General features: G+C 42.4%; 1 protein-coding gene across 4 annotated transcripts in view; it reads left to right on the forward strand.

Moving 5' to 3' along the window:
* The window catches only part of cops4 (COP9 constitutive photomorphogenic homolog subunit 4 (Arabidopsis)), a 121,010-nt gene that overhangs the window by 16,163 nt on the left and 85,352 nt on the right, over positions 1-19,495 (forward strand). For all 4 annotated transcript variants that reach the window (XM_070871018.1, XM_070871019.1, XM_070871020.1 and 1 more), the window contains exons 2-4: positions 3,032-3,111; positions 11,932-12,083; positions 13,369-13,472. In XM_070871018.1, the coding sequence (XP_070727119.1) occupies positions 3,032-3,111; positions 11,932-12,083; positions 13,369-13,472 (336 nt within the window). The remainder of the gene's footprint in view (positions 1-3,031; positions 3,112-11,931; positions 12,084-13,368; positions 13,473-19,495) is intronic.

Raw genomic sequence — 19,495 nt, forward strand, 5'->3', positions numbered from 1 at the left:
GGTGACGGGATGGACCAACACATTACTATGTTGCTATAAGGTAACAGAATAGACACAGTGAATCTGAAACAATAATTTCACACATGGCAGGAGAGCAAGTCAAGATGGCTCAGTTTCATGATCGTGAGTGCAGGACAAACATCAGCAATTATTTCTTTACATAGTGTGATCAGCTTCAAGAACAGGTCACCAAGATATTGGACTCATTTAAGAAACAGTTGTTGTAATGGTAATGATGGTGTGGTATTTCAGAAGGATGATATTAAATGGGCTGAACTGATCTTGTAGTTAATTAATGACATGTTGATTAATCTCTTTAAAAGAGTTACCTCATTATGAGATTGTTGACTGTAAGGATAAGTGTAGCTATATTAACGACATGGAAGAAGGAACTGTGTGTAATGTCGCCAAGTTTGCTGCTGATACAAAGATGGGAGGAAAAGCAATGTGTGAGGAGGACACAAAAAAATCTGCAAAAGGACATAGACAGGCTAAGTGTGTGGGCAAAAATTTGGCAGATGGAGTATAATGTTGGAAAGTCTGAGGTCATGCACTTTGGCAGGAAAAATCAAAGAGCAAGTTATCATTTAAATGGAGAAAGATTGCAAAGTGCTGCAGTACAGGGGAACCTGGGGGTACTTGTGCATGAAACACAAAAGGATAGTATGCAGGTACAGCAAGTGATCAGGAAGGCCAATGGAATCTTGGCCTTTATTGCAAAGAGGATGGAGTATAAAAGCAGGGAAGTCTTGCCACAGCTATACAGGGTATTGGTGAGGCCACACCTGGAATACTGCGTGCAGTTTTGGTTTCCATATTTACGAAAGGATATACTTTGGAGGTAGTTCAGAGAAGGTTCACTAGGTTGATTCTGGGGATGAGGGGGTTGACTTTTGAGGAAAGGTTGGGCCTCTACTCATTGGAATTCAGAAGAATGAGAGGTGATCTTATCGAAACGTATAAGATTATGAGGGGGCTTGACAAGGTGGATGCAGAGAGGATGTTTCCACTGATGGGGGAGACTTAAACCAGAGGGCATGATCTTAGAATAAGGGACCACCCTTTTAAAACTGAGATGAGGAGAAATTTCTTCTGAGGGTTGTAAATCTGTGGAATTCGCTGCCTCAGAGCTGTGGAAGCTGGGACATTGAATAAATTTAAGACAGAAATAGACAGTTTCTTAAACGATAAGGAGCGGGCAGGGAAGTGGAGCTGAGTCCATGATCAGATCAGCCATGATCTTATTGAATGGCGGAGCAGGCTCGAGGGGCCATATGGCCTACTCCTATTCCTATTTCTTATGTTCTTATAATCAAATGCCTTGTGCAACATGATGGTTTCTGAACAGCTAGGCCTCAAATGTCACACCAAGGAAAGCAACTATTATGGAATGTACAATTCAAGATCAAATTGGTAATCTGAAGTCCATGTAAAAGACTCTCTGTGCCACTTTCTCTTTTCAGTGAGGGCCATAGGTCTGTCTGTACAAAAAGAGACGTTTTAGAATTTTCTCTCTTGATTTCATGCTCAATATTTTGGTTTCAGCATAATTTGAATTGTCTAAAGGTGGATTCTGCAATTTTCACACTTTGTGCACTTTTCAACTTTTTTTTTAACCTTGCCCACCCACTTGAATCCTGGTGCTCTTTCCAGATGATCAACATCTCGCTTTAATGTTTGGACTCCAGAGGTATCGAAGGATATGGGGATCGGCTGTGAAAGAGGAGTTGAGGTGGAAGATCGGCCATAATTTTATTGAATGGTGGAGCAGGCTCGAGGGACTGTTGGCCTACCTACTCCTGCTCCTAATTCTTATGTTCTTATCTTTACTTAATTTATCTTTGAACTTTTATTCTTAAAATCAAATAGATTTGTTAGTGATTTGTGCATGTGTGGTCTGTGGAAGGAATGGACATGGTGGGCCAGTTGGCCATTTCTCATTCCATATTTTTCTACATTCAAAGATACTCAAAAGGAGCAAAAATAGTTCTGTGAAAATCATTAACAGAATTATAGCATGAATGGAATGAATATTGTAGCACATAATATAAAGATCCAGTGTGAAGCATAGTAATATGAATATGGGGTCATTAATCATAGCCAATATGACCACGTTTTCATAGATTTATTGATAAATGTTTTAACTCCCATTCAAAATCTCAGTATAACAAACTGAATGCCAAGCCACCCTCCAAAATTGAATTAAAAATTTTGTTTTCACAGTCTTGTGAATTTAGTAACCAATGTTCGGTATTGTATTAGTGAATTAGTTAGAAAAGCCAACTATAGGACATCATTTTATGTGAGAGTAATTTCCTAGTATAGTACATATTTATCTTTCGTTATTTCTGTAGGATCTGTTCTTTAAGCCAATTAGATGCGGGTTCATATCAGGTCGATAGTGTAATATATTTAGATTATGGCAGTCCTATTCGCCCTGTGCTAAAGTGCTTATTCCAGGTTACTCCTCTCTTAACTTTCAACTGACTTGTGCTGTGATACAGTTCCATGGTCGCTGCAGCCCTCTAGAACCTTGTGCAAATGGCTATTCTTCACACGTGCCTAGTTAGTGAGTGCAGGCGCTATTTGGGTGTGAAGAGGATCATAGCTGAGCTCAGCGTTCACAAATGTGCAGTATCCAGTCGTGGTCAATTGGGAGTGGGAACCTTGAGTTTTACCCCCACTCTTAGCCCAGGAGCTTCTTTGGCCAATTGTTGCACTTGTACTGCTGCTCTGGCTGAGTTTAGCCAGCTGAACTGAGTACAGTCTGGGATTCAAACCTGGGAACCCCTCGTTTGTATGGCTTAGAACATGAGCAAGCAATAGTAATTCTCTTTGACACAGATATCCTCGTCTCCAGTAAAATTTAATGGGAACAGTTGTTTTTGTAAGTTTGCAAAAAAAACATATAATCTTTAAAAGTGGTGTCACTTTCCTTTTAAAAATCCTGAAGTACAATTTTGTTTCAGGACTGTGATGCAAGGACAGGGATTAATTCCTTAACCTGTCATCTTTTTGTGCCCTTCAATAGGTATCGCCAGATCCTGGAAAAGGCCTTGCAGCTATCAGGGGCTGAGCAGCTGGAGGCTTTGAAGGCCTTTGTCGAGGCTAGTGAGTATTGTACTTTAGGATATATTGTGTGCTCTATTGAGCAAAGACTGCACTATGTATTACTTGTTATATTTTTCTGTACTCTGATAATCTAAAAATAACTTCTCCCTACCCAATTTGAGGTGGCATTCTTCCCCTCTCCACCCTCCCCATCTCCCGTCCAAGTTCAAACAAACAGTCTTCTTCCCCCCATCCTCGCTCAAAATGCCCCTCTTGTCCCCCATTTCAAGTCAACATTCATCTTGTCCTCCCCTCCAATTTCATACTGACACTGCTACCTTCCAACCCCACCAGTTTTGCAGTGACGCTCTCTTAATGCATCTCATCCCAACAACTGCTGACCCAAGTGGTTAAATATCACTATATTTGAGATGAGATTTTGACCACACATCCATGCCATCACCTGATGCTGCTCCTGCCTCAGTTCATCGGCTGCTGAAACCCTCTATCATGTCTTTGTTACCTCTAGTCTTGACTAATCCAACACACTACCGGCCGGCCTCCCACGTTGTACCCTCAGTAAACTTGAGCTGACCAAAAACTCGACTGTTGTGTCCTAACTTGCACGAAGTCCTGTTCGCTCATCACCCCTGTGCTCGCTGATCTACATTGGCTCCCGGTTAAGCAATATCTTGATTTCAAAATGTTCATCCTTGTTTTTAAATCCCTTCATGACCATGCCCCTCCCTGTCTCTGTAATCTCCTCCAGCCCCACAACCCCAAAGATATCTGCGATCCTCTAATTCTGGCCTTTTGCGCAGCTCAGATTTCAGTCGCTCAACTATTGGTGGCTGTGCCGTCAGCTGCCAATGCTGTAAGCTCTGGAATTCCCTGCCAAACCTCTCCGCCTCTCTACCTCTCTTTCCTCCTTTTCAGGCGCTCCTTAAAATCTACCTCTGACCAAGCTTTTGGTCATTGCCCTAATATCTCTTTGTGTGGCTTGGTGTCAAATTTTGTTTTATAACACTCCTGTGAAGCACCTTGGGACAGTTTTGCTACATTAAAGACGCTATATAAATACAAGATATTGTGTATATACCGTTGGCAGGAACTCTCAATATCATGAGAAGGGAGGGCGGACGGGCGGGCAAGGGGAGGGATAGGTGGAGAGAGATGCGAAGGGGAAAGAAGTGGAGCGAGCAGAGGCAGAGGAATGCAGGGAGGGGAAGAGAGCAAGATGCAGGGAGAGGAAAGGGGCAATGGTGGTTTGCCTTATCAGGGAGAAGGGGGATATGTGTGCTGAATTTGTCTTAGTGAGAGCTCGTCAGCGATCTAGTTTTGCTTCAGCGGGGAATGGGGGTTGCAGTTAACATAGCAGTCATTTTTTGCCTCAGCATGATGGGAGGTGGTGGGTTGTCGGGTGTCTGCCTCAGTAAGTGTGGGGGGGGGGGCGGAGTTCGGGTTTTTACCTTGGGAGGTGATGGTGGCTGTGTTGGTTTCTTTCATCAGTGGAAGGGAGCATTGGTATCTTTGTTTTCATTTCATACTTTCTGTTTTTGATCCCCAACTTTATTTCTCAAGTCATGCTTACCGTGTCATCAGATACTGCTGCGAGCTAGGCACAAACATGAGTTGTTTACCAGCCCTTCACTTTTTCACTGGACATTTGGAGAGATTTCAGTTCATCCGCTGGGTGCTGTATTTTCTTGTGGTTTCTTACGGGATTTTCTGAATTATTACTGCTATCTCCCTTGATTTTCGGAAGTCTTTTCTTTCATGCTTTGAATTGTGGAGTTTGTACAACTATCTTTGTGCAGGCACAGCTGCTCGTGGGCTCCCTTTTTCTCAACTGGTATTTGATTTCTAATATTTCTATTGGTGGATTTGGGTTTTTGTTCTTGTTTCCTGAGTATTGTAAATAACTTTTTTTTTGTGCTTTGTGGATCTGAAGGTGAGATTCTACTTTTTCCTCGAGGTGGCCCGGTCATGTAACATTGGGCTCAAGTTTCGGCCTGAGTTGCTTCTATTTTTTTGGAACAGCTAGTTTAGAATGGAGCATCTTAGAAATTGCAATTCTCGGCATTTAGTTTGCTCCAGTTCTAGTGAGTTAGAATAGTTTCATTGTCGAACAGATTTCTTTTCAAAAGGGGGCGTGTCCAGCCACTTACACCTGTTTTGCAAGTTTTGGCAGCGAAAACGTACTCCAAACTAACTTAGAATGGAGTAAGTGTAGATTTTTGTACGCTCAGAAAAACCTTGCCTACACTTATAAATCAGGCATAGGGAACGAGAGATGGGAAGGGGGGAGAGAACGGGAGTTAACCGGGGGGAGCGAAACGGGAGGGAGGGAAGGAAGGAGGCCCGAGTCCGATCTTCGCCCTGGCAGCTCATTCGGTCAGGGCTAGGGGCTGCGTGCTTCGGGCCCCTCCCACACAGTTCGGCACCTGGAGCTACTGCACTTGTGTGCCGACTGTAGCGCGCATGTGCAGAGGTCCCGGCACTGTTTTCAGCGCCGGGACCTGGCTCCGCCCCCCCCCCACAGCTCGTGCTGGCTGCGCCGAGGGCCAGAGGACCTGTAAGTAGGTGGAGAATACCGAGGATTTTTTTAGGCGCGAAAAACGGGCGCCCAGCTCGGAAGGGCGCCCGTTTTTTTTCTTGTGGAAACTTGGGCCCATGCTGACTAAGTTTTTAAAGTAGATTCAGTGGTTACTTAAATAAATTATAATTGTCAATCTCCAAAATCATTATAAGTGATTAAATCTAGTCTTTTGTTGGTTATGAAAGTGCCTTCTATACCATTACAGTAAGTCTTTTTGCAAAGAACAGACCTTTTCATTGGAACTTAATTTTCTCCATTTATATTAAATTTTTCATGACTGTTCTAATCATAAATTTCTATGTTTTTAGATCAAACTCCTCTAAAATTTAACTTATGCAGAACATTTGTCTTTGCTGTCAGTGTGATTTCAGTAAATTATAATGGTGGGAATGTGAAAAGTGCTCTGAGGCCAGTCTTCAACTATGAAAAACACTTGTAGGTTGTGGGGTAAATTTTTGCCTTTAGTTTAGGATTTACAATTAGTAGATCAAAAATTATGGGTGGTGTGTGCCCAAATCCTTGATATCCTCTCCGAGCAGCCTAAAGATTAAAATCATCCCGCTCCCCCCCCCCCCCCACCCCCACTGCAGCCCCATAGTCTATCCATACTTGGGATGTGTCTGGAAGGAGCACTTTGATCTCGATAACACTGGGGTGATGTGCCAGTGGTTACATGTTTGCCACTGGAGATGGTAATGATCAGAGCAATTGGAGGATTCGGGCTATCACCAGGATGGTGAAAAGCGTAATGGTGGGGATTGCTGCAGTGTCTTCTGCTCCCCTGGTTACATTTCGGTTCCTTTCTTTTCCCAGTGCTATATTCTCACTTAGTTTTATACCCCCATAATACATTCACGATAGCTGTTATTTTCTTTATTAGGCAGTATATTCAGTGACATACTTTGTTATTTAAAAAAATGTTGATCTATCAAATCGTAAAAGAATTTCAGTTAAGGTTTATAAGCATTGTAGCTGACTAAAGGAAGTCAACATTGTTCATCAGATGAGGGCTTGCACTATTATTTTTTAAAAAATGGAATGAAGGACTCCTGATTGAGTTCTGTCAGCCGATGAGCTGTGCAGGACCACTCTGGCAAGAGAACGCTGAGTAAATTAATTTATAGTTTTGTTGGTCTATATAAATTTATTTTTTCAATAAAATACTTCCAGTAAATGTGAAGGTTTGGACAGCAGTCTCCCCAGAGAAAAGCTGTATAAGAACCAGAAAACTGTGAAAACCTGGAAGTAAGGCACTTCAAAGTATATTGATCCTGCTGCTGGGTTTACTATAGGGTATTAGACCTGATGCAATTTAAATGCCTGGTGACAACAATGGAGATGAAAAATTAAGAGCTTTAAACTGTATTTGGCTTATGTGCAATTTTTCCTGTTGTATATTGGTATCAGTATATTAAATAAGCCCAGTGACAACACTGCTTTCTCTTAAAATGATTTCTGTTTTTCATCAAAAGCATTAAATTACACTGTACAGGTTGAACCTTTCTTATCTGAGATTCCCTTATCCGGCACCATCCCTCGTCTGGAACCATTCCTGGGTGGCGCGTGCGCAGATCGTGAGCCGTAAAAATCCTACTCACCAATATAATCTTTCTCCTCAATCGGCTGCCTCCTCCTCGTTGCCCTGCTGGAACTCCTGCAGCCACAGTTCTTGGGACAACCACTCCTCCCCACAGCGCTCCCTATGGGCGGCGGGGGGGGTGGGGGGGGGTTGGGCTGGCTCTTCACAGAAACACAGCAAATAGTAGCAGTAGTAGGCCATTCTGGCCTTTGAGCCTGCACTGCCATTCAATATAATCATGATCATGGCTGATCCTCCATCTCAACACCATATTCCTGCTTTCTCCCCATACCCCTAGATGCCTTTTGTGTTTAGAAATCTATTTATCTCCTTCTTAAATATATTCAGTAACTTGACCTCTACAGGCTTCTGTGGTAGAGAATTCCACAGGTTCACCACCCTCTGAGTGAAGAAACTTCTCCTCATCTCAGTCCTAAATTTCCTGCCCTGTATCCTGAGACTGTGACCCCTTGTTCTCGACTTCCCAGCCAGGGGAAACATCCTCCCCGCATCCAGTCTGTCCAACCCCGTCACAATTTTATACGTTTCTATGAGATCCCCTCTCATTCTTCTAAACTCGAGTGAATACAGGCCTAGTCGACTCAATCACTCATAAGACAGTCCTGCCATTCCAGGAATCAGTCTGGTGAATTTTCGCTGCATTCCCTCTATGGCAAGTATATCCTTTCTTAGGTAATGATATCAAAACTGCACACAATACTCCAGGTGCAGTCTCACCAAGGCCCTGTATAACTGTAGTAAGACATCCTTGCTCCTATACTCAACTCCTCTTGCAATGAAGGCTAACATACCATTTGCCTTCCTAACTGTTTGTTGCACCTGCATGTTTGCTTTCAATGACTACTTTTTCTGGCAACTTTGTATGACTCCTCTTTGGACCTAATACTATCCTTAATTTCTTTTGTTAGCCATGGTTGGGCCACTTTTCCTTTTGTGTTTTTGTGCCTGAAAGGAATGAATAACTGTTGCAATTCATGCATTCGTTCCTTTAAATGTTAGCTATTGCCTATCCAACATCATGCCTTTTAATGAATCTTCCAAATCTATCACAGCCAATTCATTCCTCATACCTTTGTTTAGATTTAGGACCCTAGTTTCGGATTGGACTACTTCACTTTCCATCTTGATAAAGAATTCAATCATGTTATGGTCACTCTTCCCTAAAGGACCCCGCACAACAAGACTGTTAATTAACCCCTTCTCATTGCACAATACCCAATCTAGGATAGCCTGTTCCCTTGTAGGCTCCTCAATGTATAGGTCTAAAAAACCATCTCGTACACACGCCAGGAATTTATCTTCCACAGTATTATTGCTAATTTGGTTTGGCCAGTCTGTATGTAGATTAAAGTCACCTACGATTACTGTATTACCCTTGTTACATGCATCTCTAATTTCCTGTTTAATGCCGTCCCCTACATTACCACTACTGTTTGGAGGCCTACAGACAACTCCCACCAATGTTTTCTGCCCCATGGTGCTCCTTAGCTCCACTCAGACTGATTCTACATCGTGATTTTCTGAGCCAGTATCCTTTCTCACTATTGCTCCGATTTCATCCTTTACTAACAACGCCACACCACCCTCTATTCCTTTTTGCCTGTCCTTCCTAAATATCGAATATTCTTGGATAATCAGTTCCCAGCCCTGGTCACCCTGCAACCATGTCTCCGTAATAGCAACAATATCGTATCTGTTTACATCTATTTGTGCTGTTCATTCGTCTACCTTATTATGGATGCTTCGTGCATTCACATAGTGCTTTTCGATTTGTCTTTTTAACATGACTAGATATCTTAACATTATTTTGTACTATAGCCCTATTTGTCATATCGCTGTTTTTTCTTACCTGGACCCTATTTGTTAGTGTACTCTTTTGTTTGTATGCTCTGTCCCTTCCTGACATAATCTGGTTATCCTTATCACAATCACTTTCCTGCATTGCTTCCTTTTCTTTTCTCTTTAGCATTCTAGATTTCTCTCCACTAGGACCCTCCTCCCCACACCCCGCCCCCCCCCCTCCCTCTTTTTATTTCCTCAACTCGGAGCCGAAGTTCGTCGAACCTCAGACACTTACCGCAGATGTAGCCGCCCTGGACCAAAACGTACAGAAGCTCCCACATATTGTAGCAGCAACACATCTCCTGTTTTCCCATGATTTTATTTCATTAATTAGTTTAGTGTTAATCAAAGTATTTACCCTATATATTAAATTAGTTAAACAAATAAAGGCTAGTATTTAGTTATATGCTATCTGTTAATTTAAAAGAAAAACTTAGTCGACAGTCACTACCAATCACTTGCCTGCCTTACCCGTGATGTCACACTGCAGAGCCGTGCGAGTTCCTGGAAGAGGCAAAAAAACAGATTAAAAACCCAGGCCAATTGGGGAAAAAATCTGGGAAAAATCAATTTAGCTCCTAGCTGCTCAAACTCTCTCAGCAGAACCTTCGGGGCCCGCCGACTCTTCTTGGCCCCATGCACACTGATTGGCTGACTGACAATTGGTCCAGCCAATCGGCGCAAACACACACTTACCCCAGCAACAGCATTTAAAAGCGCAGTCCACCCAAATATGTGACCTCCCCATATCCAGCAAAATCCCTCGTTCGGGACAGGTCAGGTCCTGACGGTGCCAGATAAGGGAGGTTTAACCTGTATAATGCATGTGTTAAGACGGAAATAGACAGTTTCTTAAATGATAAGGGGATAAGGGGTTTATGGGGAGCGGGAGGGGGAGTGGAGCCGAGTCCATGATCAGATCAGCCATGATCTTATTGAATGGCAGAGCAGGCTCAAGGGGCCGTATGGCCGACTCCTATTCCTATTTTTTATGTTCTTATGTATGATTGTAGAACAGATTATGCTGAGCAGAATTTTTAAGATCATCAAAAGCCCAGGTTTGGAAAGTTGACTTGGCATAGTTAATGCAACCATGGTCGGACGTGTTTTAAGTGTTGAAGTGAAAAGAGGGTTGCCAAATCTGGGCTCTATTGTGGGTAGCATCCAGGTAAATTAGACTCCTCTGTGGTGCTTTTTACATTTTTGGATCTTTTCTACCTTTACATAAGAACATAAGAAATAAGAGCAGGAGTAGGCCATTTGGCCCCTTGAGCCTGCTCCGCCATTCAATGATCTGATCTGATCTTGGCCTCAATTCCACTTCCCTGCCCGCTCCCCATAATCCTTTACTCCCTTATTGCTCAAAAATCTGTCTATCCTCGCCTTAAATATATTCAATGACCCAGCCTTCACAGCTCTCTGAGGCAGCGAATTCCATCGACTTACAACCCTCAGAGAAGAAATTCCTCTCATCTCAGTTTTAAACTTTTATTCTGAAACTATGCCCCCTTGTTCTAGATTCACCCACAAGGGGAACCATCCTCTCTGCATCGACCCTATCAAGCCCCCTCAGAATCTTACACATTTCATACTCATGATTATTTTGGCTCTCATGTCCTAGATCATTGAGCGAATCCCAACTCCTTATATCTTAAACAGTGTCTAATCTAGCCTTGAGATCTCGGTAAGCTTTCAACAACATGCCTGAAATAATATCTGGTAATTTTTAAACTATTGGAATTTAACATACGGTTCCACAGGATTTCTCTCGATTCTTCAAAAGCAGTAGAGCATTCACATCAAGTGTCATTTTAAGTCTAAAATATTAAACAAACCACAGACAAGTGAATAATTTAACATTAATGTAATACAATTATACATTTACAGTAGCAAGACTGTTGCCTTCAAGTGAAAAAGTAAATAAAAGGGCTGCAAACGAATTCTAAGCTATCCTTTTTATCGATACTTTTATGTATACTTTTCCTTCTTGTAATCTTTTCTGACACTGGGACCGAGTTAATCCAATCAGTTTGATTCTATTCTACTCGCTCAGCTTAATCAACAGATCCAGCTACTTGTTTTGTCTACTCATTACTGTGGCTTGTTTCGATTCTCATAATTGGCGCTCGGATTCAAAAGTAATTGACTGTCATTTATTGAGCAAATTACTATTTTCTATGTTTCATCAAAATATTTGCATCATATTCAGGGTTTTTTTTTCCTGCAGCTGGCCTCCAGCATCTTGCATATTGTCATGTATTCAACTGTCATTGTAATCCATGTATAAACTGACCTAAGTTGTACACCATGAGAACACTGACCACTAGGTGGTGAACTTGTGGGAGACACTCCTAACCTGAGTTTCAGGTATAAAAGGGGAAGCTCCACCCATCTTCTCCACTTCAGTGCTGGCTAATAAAGGTTACTGGTCACAGAGTGACCTTTTCTAGTATGGGCCTCGTGTGCACTTGTACTGTACAGTAAGGACATATTACATATTATAACCGGATTTAAAGGCACAAGCACCAAGCCAAACATAGACAGACAAAAAGCCGACAGCGAATCACGCCGCATAACATTACAAGTATTTGGGAATGAATCCTTAATTACCGAATAATCTGTTTTCCACCAACTTTTATATTTGCAACAATCAAAAGGAAATACAGATGTCAAAAATTCAGCCAGTGATCTGATATATTTGCATAGACTCTTTGCAAAACATAAATACCAAACACTTTTGACAAACCAAAATGAAATATAGCAGCAAGTGGCCGTAAATTTTTAGCATTATGTAACCTATGGCAGGCTTGTGATTCAGTGTCCTTCTCTGTTTTAATAGTGGTTAATGAAAATGTCAGTCTAGTGATTTCCCGACAACTGCTGACTGACTTCTGCTCCCACCTACCGAATCTTCCTGATGGTACAGCCAAAGAAATCTATCACTTCACTTTGGAAAAGATCCAGCCTAGAGTCATTTCATTTGAAGAGCAGGTGAGCGCATGACAGACAGTAAGCAGCAATATTTATTTTTTGTTAAAAGAATTAGTTTTATTTTTAATTGTGAAAATGTTGAGTTGATTTACTTTCTTTCAACTGTGTTAATAAAGCAAATCAAACCTCAAGGTATTTCAGTTGTTATCTTTGCCTGTTCTATGTTGGTATGAGTAAACTACAGTGTGAAACATGGTAATGCGTCAATCTCATTTGATCCAAGTCACTGGAAAAATGTGGAAACAGGAATGTGAAGCAGGAGAATCATCACAGCTTATTTACAATGCATCTCTAAATTCAGAATACATGTATTCAAATATTTTTGTTCAGGAATAAAAGCTGTGGTGTATGAGGGCTTCCAGAATCAAAGTAGCACGAACATATCTCGCCTATTCTGTCCCAGTTTAAGGCAGCTGGAAATAACATCATGTAATGTCTTTAGGGTCTGTGTTTTGCTTTAAAACAGGACAGTACCACTTTTGTCCTACTTTCAATCATCCCCATTAAGAAGTTCTTCAGTGCACATGTCTACAATCTATAGTCCACTACATATATTCAGGGCTGCCCTTCATTTGAGGATGATTAAACGGACTGTTCTCAATACAATACCTGAGCCAGCTACAACAGAGTCACTTCAGGTTTAAAAAAAAAGATTCTTCATTTCTTCTTTTACGATATTTGCTCGCCTGACTGTTCAAAATTATATATTTTTAAAAATTTGGTTCCATTTCTGTTTATTTTTGTTAGTCAGTTTAGTGTCATAGCCTGTTCATTGTTGCCGGTTTGGCTGGTGATTTAGACATGACAATAGGACTGGCAATAAGCTTATCGATGCTGAGGTGGTATAGCGGGTTGATGCTTTGCTGCGGAATGGTATGTTGTGGGACATAACCGCAGTTCCACATATATCATTAATTCATATTCCTGGGGGTGATGGTGAAGAGCACAACTTAGTTCTTCACAGGCAGTGAAAATTTGCAGGTGAGTCACCCAGTCGCTCTTGAGCATTGTATGTCTGCTGGATCAAGAGTAGCATTCATATGGGCTTTGGAGCAGGTCCTTGGCTGCATTTTTCGATTGTGACCTAACAAGAGGATGAAAAATCTAGAGGAAGAGATTGTTTTGTCTTCCATGTGATGATATAGAATGATTTAAAAAAATATATATATATATGATTAATCGTCTAAAATAGATTCAATAACAACTTCTTATGTAGCTACAAATAATTTACCTTTATTTTCATTAACTTGAAGTTCATTCATGACTGGTATACTTATTTTCTCAGGTGGCTTCCATAAGACAGCATCTAGCCACCATCTATGAGAAGGAAGAAGACTGGAGAAATGCTGCTCAAGTTTTGGTGGGAATTCCATTAGAAACTGGACAAAAGTGCGTATTGGATGAGTCTTCATTCTTCTTTGATTTCTGCGATATAGCATGCACCATTGTAGCTATTTTAAACAAAGTGGATACCTTTTAAATTAATGTCCACAAATCATTGCACAAATAAAGATTCCAATTTTTCTCCTAAAGATTGTAAATGGCTAACACTGCATAGCTGGTTTAGTTGGCACAGTAGATGCAGCGATAATTGGTTCCCCTGGCATCCTTGACACAGTTACATTGTCACAGATGGCACATTTAGATCATTGAGCATAGACATCATTGTAGAAGAGTTGCTGCCTTCCCTATATATACAACTTGTATTTTGCAGTCTTGCCTGTTTTCCCCCATCAGGAATCTCTGGGCCGTATGTCTTTTGGGAAGAGAGTGGGTGGGTGAATGACCTGCTCTCAGCCCTCTGCCAGTATCACTATGAAGCTATCCACTGGGAATTGTGTGAAATTGGCTTGGTAATCTCTCCTGATTTTCGCTCACTTTTTATTGGCCTCTCCTGTGTCCCTTCCCAGAGCAATGAGGCTGAGATAAATAACTCAGTGGATTGAGGAAACAGCCCCCAATCCCCACCTCACCATTCCACAGCGATGTACGAATACTTACATGATTTTATATTTGTGGTGTCTGAATTTACTAATTTGCCTCAGCTTCTTCTTGGAAATCATGTCTTATAACTTACAACAGGTTTTAACAACAAAATTGGTTGGTTGGAACTTTTAAAATAAGACATGAAATTTGATGAGTGTTTAATAAATGAACAAATAAGAACTACCTTGAGTTTAAGGTAAACATTACTTGGGCAGATAGGGAATGGGTGACCATCAGGCAGAGCAGTGGAAGGAAGGTAGTGCAGGAGTCCCCTGCGGTCATCCCCCTCCAAAACAGATAATTGGATGCTGTTGGGGGGGAATGACTCATCAGGGGAGGGCAGTAGCAGCCAAGTTCATGGCACCATGGGTGGCTCTGTTGCACAGGAGGACAGGAAAAAGAGTGGGAGAGCTATAGTTGTAGGGGATTCTAATGTAAGGGGAATAGACAGACGTTTCTGCGGCCGCAATCGAGAGTCCAGGATGGTATGTTGCCTCCCTGGTGCAAGGGCCAAGGATGTTTTGGAGCGGCTGCAGGACATTTTGGAGGGGGTGGATGAACAGCCAGTTGTCGCATATAGGTACCAACGATATAGATTAAAAAACGGGATGAGGTCCTACAAGCTGAATTTATGGAGCTAGGAGTTAAATTAAAAAGCTAAATTAAAAATCAAAGGTAGTAATCTCAGGATTGCTACCAATGCCACGTGCTTGTCAGAGTAGAAATAGCAGGATAGCTAAGATGAATACGTGCCTTGAAGAGTGGTACAGGAGGGAGGAATTCAAATTCCTGGGACATTGAAACCGGTTTTGAGGGAAACCGGGCGGTCTGCACCTGGGCAAGACCGGAACCAATGTCCTAGGGGGAGTATTTGCTCGTGCTGTTGGGGAGGGGTTAAACTAATATGGCTGGGGGATGGGAACCTATGCAGGGAGATAGAGGGAAGTCGAATGGGGGCAGAAGCAAAAGATAGAAAGAAGAAAAGTAAAAGTAGAGGGCAGAGAAACCCAAGGCAAAAATCAAAGAGGGCCACATTACAGCAAATTCTAAAGGGACAAAGTGTGTTAAAAAGACAAGCCTGAAGGCTCTGTGCCTCAATGCGAGGAGTATTCATAATAAGGTGGATGAATTAACTGTGCAGGCAGCTATTAATGACGATGATATAATTGGGATTACGGAGACATGGCTCCAGGGTGACCAAGGCTGGGAACTCAACATCCAGGGGTATTCAACAATCAGGAAGGATAGACAGAAAGGAAAAGGAGGTGGGGTAGCATTGCTGGTTAAAGAGGAAATTAATGCAATAGTTAGGAAGGACATTAGCTTGGATGATGTGGAATCGGTATGGGTAGAGCTGCGGAATACCAAAGGGCAGAAAACGCTAGTGGGAGTTGTGTACAGGCCACCAAACAGTAGTAGTGAGGTTGGGGACAGCATCAAACAAGAAATTAGGGATGCGTGCAATAAAGGTACAGCAGTTATCATGGGTGACTTTGATCTACATATTGATTGGGCGAACCAAACTTGTAGCAATACGGTGGAGGAGGATTTCGTGGAATGTATTATGGATGGTTTTCTGGACCAATATGTCGAGGAACCAAGACTAGCCATCCTAGACTGGGTGATGTGTAATGAGAAAAGACTAATTAGCAATCTTGTTGTACGAGGCCCCTTGGGGAAGAGTGACCATAATATGGTAGAATTCTTTATTAAGATGGAGAGTGACGCAGTTAATTCAGAGACTAGGGTCCTGAACTTAAGGAAAGGTAACTTCGATGAAATGAGATGTGAAATGGCTAGAATAGACTGGCGAATGATACTTGAAGGATTGAGAGTGGATCGGCAAAGGCAAACATTTAAAGATCACATGGATGAACTTCAACAATTGTACATCCCTGTCTGGAGTAAAAATAAAACGGGGGAGGTGGCTCAACCGTGACTGACAAAGAAAATTAAGGATCGTGTTAAATCCAAGGAAGAGACATAAGTTGGCCAGAAAAGGCAGCAAACCTGAGGACTGGGAGAAATTTAGAATTCAGCAGAGGACGACAAAGGGTTTAATTAGGAGGGGGAAAAATAGAGTACGAGAGGAAGCTTGCTGGGAACATAAAAACTGACTGCAAAAGCTTCTGTAGATATGTGAAGAAAAAAAGATTAGTGAAGACAAACATAGGTCCCTTGCAGGCAGAATCAGGTGAATTTATAATGGGGAACAAAGAAATAGCAGACCAATTGAACAAATACTTTGGTTCTGTCTTCACGAAGGAAGATACAAATAACCTTCTGGAAATACTATGGGACCGAGGGTCGAGTGAGGAGGAGGAACTGAAGGAAATCCTTATTAGTCAGGAAATTGTGTTAGGGAAATTGATGGGATTGAAGGCTGATAAATCCCCAGGGCCTTATAATCTGCATCCCAGAGTAAGTAACGAAGTGGCCCTTGAAATAGTGGATGCATTGGTGATCATTTATCAACAGTCTCTCGACTCTGGATCAGTTCCTATGGACTGGAGGGTAGCAAATGTAAAACCACTTTTTAAAAAAGAAGGGAGAGAGAAAACGGGGAATTATAGACCGGTTAGCCTGACATCAGCAGTGGGGAAAATGTTGGAATCAATTTATTAAAGATGAAATAGCAGCGCATTTGGAAAGCAGCGACAGGAACGGTCCAAGTCAGCATGGATTTATGAAAGGGAAATCATGCTTGACATATCTTCTAGAATTTTGGGGGGATATAACTAATAGAGTGGACAAGGAAGAACCAGTGAATGTGGTGTATTTGGACTTTCAAAAGGCTTTTGACAAGGTCCCACACAAGAGATTGGTGTGCAAAATTAAAGCACATGGTATTGGGGGTAATGTACTGACGTGGAAAGAGAACTTGTTGGCAGACAGGAAGCAGAGAGTCTAGATAAATGGGTCCTTTTCAGAATGGCAGGCAGTGACTCGTGGGGTGCTGCAGGGTTCAGTGCAGAGACCCCAGCTATTTACAATATACATCAATGATTTAGATGAATTGAGTGTAATTTTCTCCAAGTTTGCAGATGACACTAAGCTGGGTGGCGGTGTGAGCTGCAAGGAGGATGCTAAGAGGCTGCAAGGTGACTTGGACAGATTAGGTGAGTGGGCAAATGCATGGCAGATGCAGTATAATGTGGATAAATGTGAGGTTATCCACTTTAGTGGCAAAAACACGAGAGCAGAATATTATCTGAATGACGGAAGATAAGGAAAAGGGGAGGTGCAACGAGACCTGGGTGTCATGGTACATCAGTCATTGAAAGTTGCCATGCAGGTACAGCAGGCGGTGAAAAAGGCAAATGGAATGTTGGCCTTCATAGCGAGGGGATTTGAGTATAGGAGCAGGGAGGTCTTACTGCAGTTGTACAGGACCTTGGTGAGGCCACACCTGGAATATTGTGTTCAGTTTTGGTCTCCGAATCTGAGGAAGGACGTTCTTGCTATTGAAGGAGTACAGCGAACCAGACTGATTCCCGGGATGGCAGGACTGACATACGAGGAGAGACATAGAAACATAGAAAATAGGTGCAGGAGCAGGCCATTCAGCCCTTCTAGCCTGCACCGCCATTCAATGAGTTCATGGCTGAACATGAAACTTCAGTACCCCATTCCTGCTTTCTCGCCATACCCCTTGATCCCCCGAGTAGTAAGGACTTCATCTAACTCCCTTTTGAATATATTTAGTGAATTGGCCTCAACAACTTTCTGTGGTAGAGAATTCCACAGGTTCACCACTCTCCTGGGTGAAGAAGTTTCTCCTCATCTCGGTCCCAAATGGCTTACCCCTTATCCTTAGACTGTGACCCCTGGTTCTGGACTTCCCAAACATTGGGAACATTCTTCCTGCATCCAACCTGTCCAAACCCGTCAGAATTTTAAACGTTTCTATGAGGTCCCCTCTCACTCCTCTGAACTCCAGTGAATACAAGCCCAGTTGATCCAGTCTTTCTTGATAGGTCAGTCCCACCATCCCGGGAATCAGTCTGGTGAATCTTCGCTGCACTCCCTTAATAGCAAGAACGTCCTTCCTCAAGTTAGGAGACCAAAACTGGACACAATACTCCAGGTGTGGCCTCACCAAGGCCCTATACAACTGTAGCAACACCTCCCTGCCCCTGTACTCAAATCCCCTCGCTATGAAGGCCAACATGCCATTTGCTTTCTTAACCGCCTGCTGTACCTGCATGCCAACCTTCAATGACTGATGTACAATGACACCCAGGTCTCGCTGCACCTTCCCCCTTCCTAATCTGTCACCATTCAGATAATAGTCTGTCTCTCTGTTTTTACCACCAAAGTGGATAACCTCACATTTATCCACATTATACTTCATCTGCCATGCATTTACCCACTCACCTAACCTATCCAAGTCGCTCTGCAGCCTCATAGCATCCTCCTCGCAGCTCACACTGCCACCCAACTTAGTGTCATCCGCAAATTTGGAGATACTACATTTAATCCCCTCGTCTAAATCATTAATGTACAATGTAAACAGCTGGGGCCCCAGCGCAGAACCTTGCAGTACCCCACTAGTCACTGCCTGCCATTCTGAAAAGTACCCATTTACTCCTACTCTTTGCTTCCTGTCTGACAACCAGTTCTCAATCCACGTCAGCACACTACCCCCAATCCCATGTGCTTTAACTTTGCACATTAATCTCCTGTGTGGGACCTTGTCGAAAGCCTTCTGAAAGTCCAAATATACCACATCAACTGGTTCTCCTTTGTCCACTTTACTGGAAACATCCTCAAAAAATTCCAGAAGATTTGTCAAGCATGATCTCCCTTTCACAAATCCATGCTGACTTGGACCTATCATGTCACCATTTTCCAAATGCGCTGCTATAACATCCTTAATAATTGATTCCATCATTTTACTCACTACTGAGGTCAGGCTGGCCGGTCTATAATTCCCTGCTTTCTCTCTCCCTCCTTTTTTAAAAAGTGGGGTTACATTGGCTACCCTCCACTCGATAGGAACTGATCCCAAGTCAATGGAATGTTGGAAAATGACTGTCAATGCATCCGCTATTTCCAAGGCCACCTCCTTAAGTACTCTGGGATGCAGTCCATCAGGCCCTGGGGATTTATCGGCCTTCAATCCCATCAATTTCCCCAACACAATTTCCCGACTAATAAAGATTTCCCTCAGTTCCTCCTCCTTACTAGACCCTCTGACCCCTTTTATATCCGGAAGGTTGTTTGTGTCCTCCTTAGTGAATACTGAACCAAAGTACTTGTTCAATTGGTCTGCCATTTCTTTGTTCCCCGTTATGACTTCCCCTGATTCTGACTGCAGGAGACCTACGTTTGTCTTGACTAACCTTTTTCTCTTTACATACCTATAGAAACTTTTGCAATCCGCCTTAATGTTCCCTGCAAGCTTCTTCTCGTACTCCATTTTC

The sequence above is a fragment of the Pristiophorus japonicus genome, chromosome 2 (genome assembly GCF_044704955.1).
Source record: "Pristiophorus japonicus isolate sPriJap1 chromosome 2, sPriJap1.hap1, whole genome shotgun sequence".
Classification (NCBI taxonomy): Eukaryota; Metazoa; Chordata; class Chondrichthyes; family Pristiophoridae; genus Pristiophorus; species Pristiophorus japonicus.